General features: G+C 41.4%; 1 protein-coding gene across 3 annotated transcripts in view; it reads right to left on the bottom strand.

Moving 5' to 3' along the window:
- The window catches only part of ALG6 (ALG6 alpha-1,3-glucosyltransferase), a 66116-nt gene extending 59083 nt beyond the window's left edge, over window positions 1–7033 (bottom strand). The window contains exons 1-3 of one of the 3 annotated variants that reach the window (XM_043575165.1): window positions 6915–7033; window positions 5904–6043; window positions 980–1249 (exon numbers count right to left, since the gene is read on the bottom strand). In XM_043575165.1, the coding sequence (XP_043431100.1) occupies window positions 980–1061 (82 nt within the window). In that variant the 5' untranslated portion in view covers window positions 1062–1249; window positions 5904–6043; window positions 6915–7033. The remainder of the gene's footprint in view (window positions 1–979; window positions 1250–5903; window positions 6044–6914) is intronic. The other 2 variants (XM_043575163.1, XM_043575164.1) reach the window with 2 other exon arrangements.
- Between the last annotated feature and the right edge of the window lie 6677 nt (window positions 7034–13710).

Here is a 13710-nt window from a genome sequence, read left to right as displayed (position 1 = left end):
CTATTATGATTGTGTCATTTGTCTCTTTACCTCCAACCTGCTTCCTACAATCCTTTTTCATTACAATGAAAGCTATTTCTTTAAAATACAAGTAATTTGCCAACCTAATTGCATAGCTTCATCTCGAGCCACTCCCTCCCCATCCTTTTTGTTCCTTCTGCTGATGCTACTCCAATACTGACTACTTAAAACCATGCTCTCATTCTACCATGTTTTTGCACATGTTCCCCATTTCATTTGCCTAGCAAATTCCAAGCCATCTTTCAAACCTTCAACTCAAACGTCTTCTCTGAAAAGTCTTCACTAATGCACCATCATCATGCACTTCTCTGTTACCTTTGTACCTCACAAATACTTCTAGTCATAATTAACACATGGTACCATGACTGCTTACCTACTGAAATACGGACCCCCTTCAGTACTGGATATTCACCTTGTATTTCTAGCATCTAGCACAGTGCCTGGAACATGAGCAGTGCTAAATAAATACTCACAGGGTTAAGTCAAATCTTATTCCCTATCCAGGATCACACACCAGCAATTCTCCTCCCTCTCTTTCTCTCACATCATTCCCAATCTTTATTCTCCACTGATCTCTTCCCTTCAGTCTAGCAACATGGCTTCTCTACCCTAAACAAAAAAAGCCTCCTTTGATTCCACTCCCACCATGATGTACTTAGCTCAGTTCTCTCTTCGATGCCTAATATGTAATCATTTCTCAACTTGTCATCTTCCTCATTAGAATACATTTTTGTTTCCTCATGTCACAAAGCCTATGCTTCTATTAAGCTCTTATACATATTCTTCATATTAGAATTTAATGTTTAAATGTATTTTCTTGACCATACCAATAAAGCCTCAAATTCTTCTCTCTCCCAATCAGATAACTATAAACTATTACCAAACAAAGATGAAGATGAAGATGAAGAAACTAGTAAAGGAATATTTACCCATCTTTTAAACAGTAAAAATGTGTTACCTGAATAAGAATTAAGAGAAACTGTCCACCGTACTGTTAGTCCTATTAAGACCACAACTGTCATCAAGTGCCATTTCTCCATAATTTTTCTTCAAATCTAGGGAGGGGAAAAAATAGGACCAGTGCCAGAATACTTTTAACACGCAGTCAGTAGCACTTCTTTTCTTCATCAGAGAAATGTTATCAATTCCCTGGAATTAGGAGTTTGAGAGAATTTTAAGTGATGCTTCCTTTCCAGTTAAATATTGATCTTTATGTCTATGAAGTAGCCTAGAAGAAAAAAAGAGAAAGAGACCAAGATTTAGCTGAGCATAGTCTAACAAAAAATCCATTAAACCAAGTAGAAACACAGAGAATTGGAGGTGGGGGCAAGGAGGAAAGTGGGTAGTTTTAAAGTTCCTTATTTCCTAGTCTTCTAGTTGGGAAATACACCTCAAAAGGTAGCTCTCCCTGTTAAATGGGACTTAATAAATCTAAAGATATGGTAAGGATCTGTTCTTATGAGGGAATATTTCTGAGTGAAGAAAAACAAGAGAGTGGAAGAGTCAATTCCATCCAAAGCATGTTTATCTACAGGTAAAAATAAGACTACAAAAGTAAATTTAGGGATGTTTTATTTTTGGTACAGAGAGAGAGAGAAATTTTATCTTTCTACTTAGTTTGAGAAAATGTTCCACTAAAGTAATTCATGTAGTTTGATTTTTACTTCTTTTCTTCCAAACTATACATTCACTAACCACACCATTTTTCTACCTTAAAGAATGAACTTTTACAAGAATAAATAATAACCCCAACTCTTAAAAGAAAATACAAAAGCAGTAAAATGCAATTAACCATTTCCATGTTTTTTTTTCCCCCCTTCAGTTTTCTCCTTGGGTTGGATGGTTTAAAAGTAAAAAAAGCTTTGAAAAATCATGGGCCATTTTAACCACAGGATATACTTTAAATATAACCAGAAAAATACAGAAATACAGTAAGTCAACTGAAAAAACTAGGGGAAAATTGGCACATTCCACCCACTGGGGGGAGGGGGGGGTTAAGAATGTAATAAAACATTAGTTTTATTTATTTTTTTATTAAGTTTTTAATTTTAATTCCAGTGGAGTTAATATACAGTGTTATATCAGTTTCAGGTATACAAGATAGTGACAAAAGTTATTATTTAAATATAGCAAAGTCAACTCTAGAACTAATGAAGTCTAGCATCTCAATCAGGAAGAATGACTCAAAGCAGTAAATAAGGCTATGGAGGGGCGCCTGGGTGGCGCAGTCGGTTAAGCGTCCGACTTCAGCCAGGTCACGATCTCGCGGTCCGGGAGTTCGAGCCCCGCATCGGGCTCTGGGCTGATGGCTCAGAGCCTGGAGCCTGTTTCCGATTCTGTGTCTCCCTCTCTCTCTGCCCCTCCCCCGTTCATGCTCTGTCTCTCTCTGTCCCAAAAATAAATAAACGTTGAAAAAAAAATTTAAAAAAAAAAAAAAAAAAATAAGGCTATGGAAATATATTATTCAAATTTGGATTATATAAATTTCCTTTCTCTTTCCTCCCTCCTACTGCATTCATTTTTAATTGTTTTACTGTTCACTAGAACTTCTATCACAGAAGCAAAGCAAGCAGAAAAATTAAAATTCAATCACTTTCCAATGTTGACTCTGGATTTCACACAAGTTACAGGCCATTATAAACTATTCAAAACATTTTTTTAAGTTTATTTATTTATTTTGAGAGGTAGGAGAGAGGCAGAGAGGGAAAGAGAGAATCCTAAGCAGGCACTGCACTGTCAGCTGAGAGCGCACCGTGGGGCTTGAACCCATGAACCATGAGATCATGATCCAAGCCAAAACCAAGAAACGGATGCTTAATTGACTGAGCCACCCAGACGCCCCCAAATTCTTTTTTTTTTTTTTCAACGTTTATTTATTTTTCGGAGAGAGACAGAGCATGAACGGGGGAGGGGCAGAGAGAGAGGGAGACACAGAATCGGAAACAGGCTCCAGGCTCCGAGCCATCAGCCCAGAGCCTGACGCGGGGCTCGAACTCACGGACCGCGAGATCGTGACCTGGCTGAAGTCAGACGCTTAACCGACTGCGCCACCCAGGCGCCCCCCAAATTCTTTTTTAGACCAACACAAAAAGCCCTTTTTATCAATATGCTGCACTATACATTCCAGAACTGCAATACAACAATTTACTTTACCAAGATATGTTTAAAATTGATTTTACAAATGTTAATTCCTCAATTTAAAACTACAGCTTAACTGGGGTGCCTGGGTGGCTCAGTTGGGTAAGCATCCCACTCTTGATTTTGGCTCAGGTCATGATCTCATGGTTTGTGAGTTCCGAATCCCATATCAGGCTCCATGCAGACAGCACGAGCCTGCTTGGAATTCTCTCTCTCCCTCTCTTTGCACTGCATCCACTCCCTCACTCGTATTCTACCTCTCTGGCTCTCTCTCTCTCAAAAATAAATAAGTAAACTTAAAAATTGGGGTGCCTGGGTGGCTCAGTCGGTTAAACGTCTGGCTTCGGCTCAGGTCATGATCTCAGTTTGTGAGTTCAAGCCCCACATCAGGCTCTGTGCTGCAGGCTCAGAGTCTGCAGCCTGCTTAGGATTCTGTGTCTTCCTCTCTCTCTCTCTGCTCCTCTCCCGCTCACCCTCTGTCTCTCTCTCTCAAAAAAATACATAAACATTTTTAAAAAATAAAAAATAAAAATAAATAAAATATAGCTTAACTAATACTGCATCTATGAAATTTAAATCACTAGTATGACCAAGTTAAGTCAATTATCCACAATTCCAGAAAATCCTATGTAAGAACTTCCCCAGGAAACTTAAGTAACAAAAATAAGACTGCCAATAACACTAAATAATCTTCATGAACTTAAAAAGAATATAATGCTTAACTAATATGATGCTCATCAAGTGTGCCAAGAGCACAGTGGTGGAAGGGAGAACTGATGGATGAAAGAATCACATCCAAAAAAATGTGAACATCTATGATGGACTAACTCTAACTCCAAAGATCATGACAGGAATAAATTCAAATAAATTCAAAGCCCTGAACTTAAATGTGAAAAAACAAACATACAAAAATCAACTGCTTGAGTACTACAAGGGAGACAACAAGTAACAGGTGATAACTGTCAGTTTTGTAGGGACCCAGAATCAGTGTTACAGGTATTTTGATTTCAAAGTAAAAAATTCAAAAACAAATAAAAATAAAAAATAAAAGTAAAAAATTTAACTAGTTTAAATTTACTTATTGTTTTTAGTAATCTCTACACCCGATGTGAGGCTCGAATTCACAACCCTGAAATCAAGAGTCACGTGCTCTTCCAACTGAGCCAGGCAGCCAGGCAGCCCATAAGTAGTTTAAGTAAAAATAAATAAATAAATAAATAAATAAATAAATAAATAAATAAATAAATAAAGTGTGTGTGTGTGTGTGTGTGTGTGTGTGTGTGTATTAGGAAAGCTTTTCTAAAGATTAAAGCTGTTCAAAAATGAAATGATTTGCTTCTTAAAAAGGGAGTTCCTCTTTAACAGGTTCTAACAGAAGCTGAACAACTACTTGAAAGAATATTTTTATTTTTTTTTAATTTTTTTTTTTCAATGTTTATTTATTTTTGGGACAGAGAGAGACAGAGCATGAACAGGGGAGGGGCAGAGAGAGAGAGGGAGACACAGAATCGGAAACAGCCTCCAGGCTCTGAGCCATCAGCCCAGAGCCTGACGCGGGGCTCGAACTCACAGACTGCGAGATCGTGACCTGGCTGAAGTCGGACGCTTAACCGACTGCGCCACCCAGGCGCCCTGAAAGAATATTTTTAGAGTGTAGAATAGATGACTAATTTCTAAAGCGTATACTAAATCCGATTTTGGAAACATATTATGTGTCTGAATTAATATAAATCCTGACAATACAAAAGATTTGGTCTCCCAACATGTTAATGTTTCCCCTAATTCCCAACAGTTACCCAGTTTTGTGGGGTTTCTTTGATGAATAAAATGGACAGGACTTCTGATCCTTCACAAATGTCTCATGCTAAAACTAAAGGGCATCAAAAACATCTTTTCCGCACATCTTTTTACACTTAGAACAAAATGCAAATACTCCAGACATAAGACCCTCTATCATCTGACCCCTGCCTGCCTCTCAGATTTCATCTCCTCCCACTTTCCTACAAGATCTTCCCTCTCTTCCTAAAACCTGTCAGTTTCATTTATTACCCTCTGTTCCTCTCCTCTGCGTGGAATGCTTTTAACCAGCTCACTGGCTAACCTTTTGTCATTCATATTGTGTCTCAAGTCATCCCCTGGGAAAGCTCATCCTTGACCACCTTACTAAAGTTTCCACCTCTTACTGTTTGTACAATTACCTTCTTTAATTTTCTTCCTAATTCTTTTCACTATCAGAAATTGTATTCTTAACACAACATAGAATAATCTCACAAACATAATGGGTAAAAAAAGCTAGATATTAGGGACACCAGGCTGGCTCAGCTGGTGGAGTTTGTGACTCTTGATCTCGGAATTGAGAGTTCAAGCCCACACTTGGTGTATAGGTTACTTAAAAATAAAATCTTAAGGGGCGCCTGGGTGGCGCAGTCGGTTAAGCGTCCGACTTCAGCTCAGGTCACAATCTTGAGTCCAGTGAGTTCAAGCCCCGCGACGGGCTCTAAGCTGATGGCTCAGAGCCTGGAGCCTGCTTCCAATTCTGTGTCTCCTTCTCTCTCTGCCCCTCCCCCCTTCATGCTCTGTCTCTCTCTGTCTCAAAAATAAATAAACGTTAAAAAAAAATTTTATAAAAAAAATAAAATCTTAAAAAAAAAAGCTCCATACTAAAGAGTACATATAATATGGTTCCATTTGAAAGGCTCATAACAAAACTAATCTATGGTATTAGAAATCATTAAAGAGGTTACCTTTACGGAGAAAAGAGAGGATGGTGATTGGGAGAGGTCTTCCAGGGAGGTCTTCTCAGAAGAAGCTGTGAATGTTCTGCTTCTTGATTCGAGTGGTGGCTAAAAGATGCATTTTCTTTACCATAATCAGCAAGTTACAACTTACGATTGGTGTAGAGTATTTTATGGTACATATGTTACATTCCAGTAAAAAAAAACATAAAAGGAAATTACATTTATTTGACAACCAGAACATAAGCTCCCTGCAAGCAAAGATCCTCTTTTCTTAGCTGTTGGCTCTGTTCCCTGCACTTAGAACAATGTTGGCAAAAAGCAAGTACTCATAAAACATTTGCTGAATGGAGATCTTCCTGTGTATGAAGAGGGGAGGTACCATTTTTACTGAGTCCTTTGTGCCTAAAAACATTATGACACTTTTAACGGATCTCTTCTCCTTTACAGTAAAAAGGGCTCTGCAAAGCAAAGTACAGTTAACTGTTTAACCCATCCACACGCCAAGAAGTTTTCACGCAGGTGGCAGAGAAGTGTCCGTCCTACTTTCCTCAGAGTACATTTCGACCAAAAATAAAAACAAGCAAAAACCTCAGTCGTTCACACCCCAGGACCGAATTTGTTCCTTTTTTCTGAAAGGTCCTTCCCCCAAGGTGGACACAACACCTAGGGTGTGAGCCTATCCCAGAGGAGCACGTCTGGCGAAAGGGACCGTCCTAACGTTTCTCCTCCCTTTCTGCAGCGGTCCAGACCCTCAAGACCGCAGGAACAAAGGCGCCGAGGCCGCAACATTCCAGGGGTCCCACCACCATCCCCACGTCCAGTCACCCGACTTCCAAGCGAGCCTGCAGGCTGAGGTAGGGAGGCCTCGCCAGCCTCCCCTCTGAGTGGGGCTGGACCGGGAGCCAGGCTGGGGATCCGGGCTGCCAGCAGCCGACCGGATCGCAGCGCTTCGCGAGTCCCCCGCCCCTCCCCACATTGACCCACCAGCCCAGACACCCTAGGGTCCCGGCCTCTTACCCCGCAGCCCGTAGAACCTTAGGATTCGCGCCCGCAGCTATCCCAAGGAGGCGCCTGCGCGCTCGCACCCACGGCAGAGCGCCTCTCCGGTCTTCCGCCTCCGCGAACGCGCGCGCCGGGCGCGGGGGCGAGCCCGTCGAGCGTGAGGGGAGGGGCGGGGAAAAGGCGCGGAAAGGAGGTGGCCGGCTTAGGAGGCGGGGCACCGGATGGCGGAACCTGAGAGGCCTCCCGGCCCCGGGTTAGGCTTAGGGCAGGTGGAAAGCCCCTTGCTCTTCTTTCCCGGGCTGGTGGCCAAGGCCCGAGCGGCTGCTTAGTCCACAGATTCCTGTCAGGGGCGCGTCCTGGCTCCCTCCACAGAGTGAAGAGCCCTTGGCTAGTCCTCACCACCGGGCAGTGGGTCTTTCTCTGCGCCTGTGCCCTCAAGGAGTCAGAAAGCCAACCTGCTTCACTTTCAAGCTACATGCCCCTGATGAAGAATGTATTAAGCTGGTAGGTTACTCCGTGTAAGAAACATTAAACGTCTACCCATTTTCGAGAGCCTGTGGGCTATACAAAGAAACAGCGCTGCCCTCAGGTAGTCACTACATCTTCCCCATCAGGTAGCTTGGATCACTTATCCCCAAACTTGCCCAAAACAACTACATTCCCTCCTCTGTTCAGAGAATGCACTCACTCCTCACTGCTGAATCCTGCCATTCTATATAAGCCATAAGTACAGCAAATATTTAACTATGGCTTTCTATTCAGTGGGTCTGCACAGCTCTCTGGATCTACTTTCTTCACCTGTGAAATGAGTCAGAGGGTCTAGGTAAACTTCCAACTCTAAAACTTTATTCAATATTTAAAAGACTGTCAATACTAGAAACATGGAGAAATGTGGCCAAGTCCCTGCCCTCAAGAGACTTCTCATTGGCAAGACATTTTTATGCATAAAAGGATAGAAAGCAATAGAAGGGAGCACACGCTAAATGTCAGATTACTGGGCGCCTGGGTGGCTCAGTCGGTTAAGCGTCCGACTTCTGCTCAGGTCACGGTCTCGTGGTCCGTGGGTTCGAGCCCCGCTTCAGGCTCTGGGCTGATGGCTCAGAGCCTGGAGCCTGCTTCCAATTCTGTGTTTCCCTCTCTCTCTGCCCCTCCCCCGATCATGCTCTGTCTCTCTCTGTCTCAAAAATAAATAAATAAAATAAATAAAATAAATGTCAGATTATTAATATATGCATTAAGTACTATAGGAGTTCAGAGAAGAGGATTCACTGTAAATTACAAACTGTCAGGAAATGCTTTCCCTGGACAGTCAGCTGAGCTTTGAAGGAAAGCCTGGAGGATAGGAGTAGGACTCCAGGCAAAGGAAATGGTTCAAGCCAAAGTTGTAGCAGCTGAAAAGTGCAGAACATTTCCTCTAGTTTAGGTGGTGGGTGATGAAGCTGGAAAGGGATAACTGTGGAGAGCCTTGAATACCAGGCTGTGGTGTTTGGAATTTATTCAATGATCAGTAAGGGGCCATTAAATGACTTTTAGCAGGGAGTCAAGTGTACACTACAGTGTTAGTGAAAATTTAAAGTGATAATGGATAAGATGAATCAGAGAAAGAGGTAGAAATCATTATAGTAGCCTATGCACAATTAGACAAGGGCCTGGACTGAGATGGTAATAGTGGACTTGGAAAAGAGATCAATGCAAGAGGAAGAATGTACAGATCCTCATAACACTGTAGACATGTAGAAGAAGCGAAACAAAGGAGAGGGTAAAATCAAGGATGGCTCCCCAAGGTTTCAAGTCTGAATTACTAGAAAATCTGAAAGATCTGGGGAAGTCTAGGGAGAAGCTGACTTGGAGGAAAAGGTGTTGGTTGCATTGTGAGTTTGAGGTGACAACCAGACAAAGTAGTAATCTTCAGGTACCAGTTATGAATCAGAGCCTAGACAAACAATTGGGGTTGAAGGTAGAGATATGAAAGTCTCTCATTTGAAGAATGAGAGAGACAAGACAGTACAGTGGGAAAATAGACAACCATACTTCAGTAAACACATATTTAAGGCCAAGAAGAAAAAGACAAACTGATGAAAGATATTACATGATTACAAGCATAGGGGGAAATCCAGTACCTTGCAAGATCATAAATAGTAAGCATCTTGTGGATAAGAACCATGTTTGACAAACTAAAAATCATGTTTTATTGAATCTAATTGGCTCCATCAATTAGAAGAAGCACCATTTTTTTTAATTTGTTGTTTATTTTTGAGAGAAAGAGCATAGTGGGGGAGGGGCAGAGAGAGAGGGGGACAGAGGATGTGAAGCAAGCTCTGAGCTGACAGGAGCAAGTCCTATGCAGGGGTCTAACTCACGAACAAGATCATAACCTGAGCTAAAGTCTGACTCAACCGACTAAGTCACCCAGGTGTCCCAGAAGCACCATTATTTTATGTTCAACTAAGAAATAAGGTTACCAGGGGCACCTGGGTGGCTCAGTCGGTTAAGCATTCGACTTCGGCTCAGGTCATGATCTCGCAGTCCATGAGTTCGAGTCCCGCGTTGGGCTCTGTGCTGACTGCTCAGAGCCTGGAGCCTGTTTCGGATTCTGTGTCTCCCTCTCTCTCTAACCCTCCCCCATTCATCCTCTGTCTCTCTCTGTCTCAAAAATAAATAAACATTAAAAAAAAAAAAAGAAAAGAAATAAGGTTACCATTTAAACTAGTTATGACTATAAAACACGATTGCAGAAATATTAATATGTGAGAAATATACATCTCCAAATGATGAAATTGGTATAAGCCTCTCCTTACTGCCTAGCTTCTGGCACAGCATTAATAGCAAACACAGCCAGCGGGCACCTGGATGGCTCAGTTGGTTTAAGCGTTCGACTCTTTTTTTTTTTTTTAATGTTAATTTATTTTTGAGAGACAGAGACAGAGCATGAGTGGGGGAGGGGCAGAGAGCGACGGAGACACAGAATCTGAAGCAGGCTCCAGGCTCCGAGCTGTCAGCACAGAACCCCATGTCGGGGCTCTAACTCATGAACCTGGAGATCATGACCTGAGCCCCAAGCGTCTGACTCTTGATTTTGGCTAAGGTCATGATTACGGTTAGTGAGTTCTAGACCCACACTGGGCTCCACACTGACAATGCAGAACCTGCTTGGGATTCTTTCTTAATCTCTCTCTCTCTCTCTCTCTCTCTCTCTCTTCCTCTGCCCCTCCTGTGCACTGTCTCCCACTCCCTCTCAAAGTAAGTAAAATAGGGATGAGTGGGTGGCTCAGCCGGTTAAGTATCCAACTCCAGCTCAGTCATGACCTAACAGCCGAAGGGTTTGAGCCCCATGTCAGGCTCTGTGCTGACAGTTCAGAGCCTGGAACCTGCTTTGGATTCTGTGACTCCCTGTCTCTCTGCCCCTCCCCCACGCATGCTCGGTCCGTCTCTCAAAATATAAATAAAGAAATGTTAAAAATTCAAAAAAAAAAAAAAAGTAGGGGCACCTAGGTAGCTCAGTCGGTTGAGCGACTGACTTCAACTCAGGTCATGATCTCACGGTTTGTGAGTTCAAGCCCTGCGTCGGGCTTTGTACTGACAGCTCAGAGCCTGGAGCCTGCTTCTGATTCTGTGTCTCCCTCGCTCTCTGCCCCTCCCCCACTCATACTCTGTCTCTCTCTCTCTGTCTCCGAAATAAACATAAAAAAATTTTTTAAATAAAAAAAATAAGTAAAGTTAAAAACAAGCACACAGCTGGTACTTAAAATGTTCATTGAATAAATAGTAGAAGGGACATCTAAGCCTCTATTTCATGGCTGAACTTCCTCCCCACTGCATCTACATTCTACTCCTGCTCTTTGCCTCTAGTAGATACTATCATCTCTGAAAGCCCAGTACCTGTACATAACAGATGCTCAGTAAATGCATTTTGAATGAGGTCATCAGGGTAACCTCTAATCCAATCTGACTGGTATCCTTGTAAGAAAAGGAAATTTGGTCACAGATGTGCCCATACACAGGAGAGACCATGTGAAGACACAGGGAGAAGATGGCCATCTACAGCCAAAGAAAGAAGTCTCAAAAACACCAACCCTCCTGACACCTTTATCTTGGACTTCTGGCCTCCAGAAGGGTGAGAAAATAATTTTTGTCTTTTAAACCATCCAGTCTGTGGTATTCTGTATGGCAGCCCTAATAAACGGATACATACCTTATACTGTCAATACTCAATGCACTAGGCAAACTTCCTCACATAAATCATTCTTTTGTGGTAGTTGGTAGTTCCTTTTCTAGATTACTTACACCCACGAAGAAAACAAGCACTTTTCTGTCTCGAGTCTAGGGCTTCCCTGAGTCTCATTGAAAATCATTCACCTGATCATAGCTGCTCTTTGAAATAGGTTCCTTTTTCCTGCCTGTACATCTTCCTAATTTGACCCTTGTATGTCATTTTCCATTATTCTGCCATCTCCAAAATAGTAGCCTCTTTTATATACTAAAAATCTTTCATATCCAATTCACTTGATCCATACAGTAACTCTGAGAGAATGGTAGAACAGGTATTATTATCCCTTTCTGACATACAAGAAAACTTGAGAGCAACATTTCCCAAAGTATGTTTCATAGAACTCTCATTCAGTGAAATAAGTGTTGTCAAAAAAAAAAAAAAAGGTATGAAGACTGTCTCTTGATGCTGAGATAAATAAGTTTGAAAACAGTGGGTTATACTAATCTAAAAAGGATTCCTTACTTCAGGTCTTTTCAGAGTCTTTTATGTGTTATGTACATCATGATTCTCCAAGAGAATATGGAATTTTCAGACTTATTTGACCATGGAATCCTATCCCCACTTCCCACTTCCCATCTTACAGGGTGGTCCATGAAACACAGTTGGAAATGCTGGTTTGAGACATTGTATAATTTCTATAAGAGATACAGCAAATAAATGTCAGAACCATGATTAAACCATAAGAGGCATCTGGGGGGCTCAGTCGGTTGAGCATCTGACTCTTGGTTTCAGCTCAGGTCATAATCTCCTGGTTTGTGAGTTCGAGCCCCACGTCAGGCTCTGCAATGATGGTGTGAAGCCTGCTTGGGATTCTTTGTCTCCCTCTCTCTCTGCCCCTCCCTTGCTCGTGCTTGTCCTCTCTCTCTCTCTCTCTCTCTCTCTCTCTCTTGATCTCAAAAATAAATATATAAACGTTTTTAAAAAATAAACATGGGGGCACCTGGGTGGCTCAGTTGGTTACACGTCAGACTTCGGCTCAGGTCATGATCTTCACAGTTCATGAGTTTAAGCCCTGCATCAGGCTCTTTGCTGACAGCTCAGAACCTGGAACCTGCTCCAGATTGTGTGTGTGTCTCTCTCTGCTCCTCCCCTGCTCGCACTCTCTCTTAAAAATAAATAAACATTAAAAAAAGTATAATAAAATAAACATGGGTCTTAGTTATTTTGATTCCTTTTCAGGTCTATATAAAAGAAGCTCAGGATTACAGAGATTGCACACAAAAAAATGCCAAAATATTGACATGAAGACTATCTTTATTAAGACTGTGAACTTTGAAAGTTAATTACAGAACAAAACTAAATGGAAAAAAGAAATCCCTAAAAACCAGAATTAAAATGAAACAAAAAAATTGAAATGTGTATCCAGTTGGTAGCTGAACTACACAGAAAATAACTCTTCCAAGTGAATTTAAAACTTGGTAATTTGATAGTAAACCCCTGACTGCAGTATGCCCTAAGGAAAAAGATATGTTTAAAAAAATAAAATAAGGGCACCTGGGTGGCTCAGTTGGTTAAGCATCTGACTTCAACCCAGGTCATGATCTCATAGTTCATGAGTTCGAGCCTCACATCAGGCTCTGCACTGACTGTGCAGAACCTGCTTGGGATTCTCTCTCTCTCTCTGCCCCTGCCATGCTCTCTCACTCTCTCTTTCTCTCTCTCTCAAAAATAAATATTTTTTTTAAAAATAAATAAAAATAAAATAAAATAATGCTTATTAGTAATTATGTTTTTGGTGTTAAGATTAGTGTTGTCCTCTACTGTATGTGTGGGATACAGAAAATGAAGAGTTATGTGATATTCAAATTTTACCATGCTGGTGTTTTGATATCAGGATTCTTAATGTGAAAAATGACTTAAAGGTGTAAGATGGAAGTTAAGCATCAGTATAAACTCATGATTTATTTTATTGAATTATTGAAAGGAAGGAAGGGAAGGAAAGGGGGTAAAGGATGAAGACAGGAAAAGAGGGAGAGAGGGAGGAAATAAAAAGAAAACATATCACCTAGCTTTTTTGGTTGAAAGGACATAAAAACCAACTCAGTAATAATGAGCATCCTTAGCACAAAGACTGTCTTAAAATACGTATGTCCCTATTAAAAGGAACGAGGGATTCTTGGAAAAATAGCCTGGAAAAGAAATATACAAAAATAGATCTGGAACATTTTCTAATAGTAGATATCAAGGAAACTATTAAAAACTACTAGGGTTGGGGCACCTGGATGGCTTAGTCTGTTAAGCAACCAATTTGGTTCAGGTCATGACTTCATGGTCCACGAGTTCGAGCCCCACATTGGGCTGTCCGCTGTCAGTGCAGAGCCTGCTTGTGTTCCTCTGTCTCCCTCTCTCCTTGCCCCTCCCCCATGCTTTCTCTCTCTCTCTCTCTCTCTCTCTCTCTCTCTCTCTCTCTCTCTCAAAAATAAATAAACATTTTAAAAAATTAAAAATAAAACTACTAGGGTCAATGTCAGAAAGTCTCAGGAGCCAAACTGAAGAGACTCTGGCTAGCCATATATGGGACACATTGATCATCACTAAGCA

This window comes from Prionailurus bengalensis, chromosome C1 (genome assembly GCF_016509475.1).
Source record: "Prionailurus bengalensis isolate Pbe53 chromosome C1, Fcat_Pben_1.1_paternal_pri, whole genome shotgun sequence".
Lineage (NCBI taxonomy): Eukaryota > Metazoa > Chordata > Mammalia > Carnivora > Felidae > Prionailurus > Prionailurus bengalensis.
This window is presented reverse-complemented; position numbering and strand designations above follow the sequence as displayed.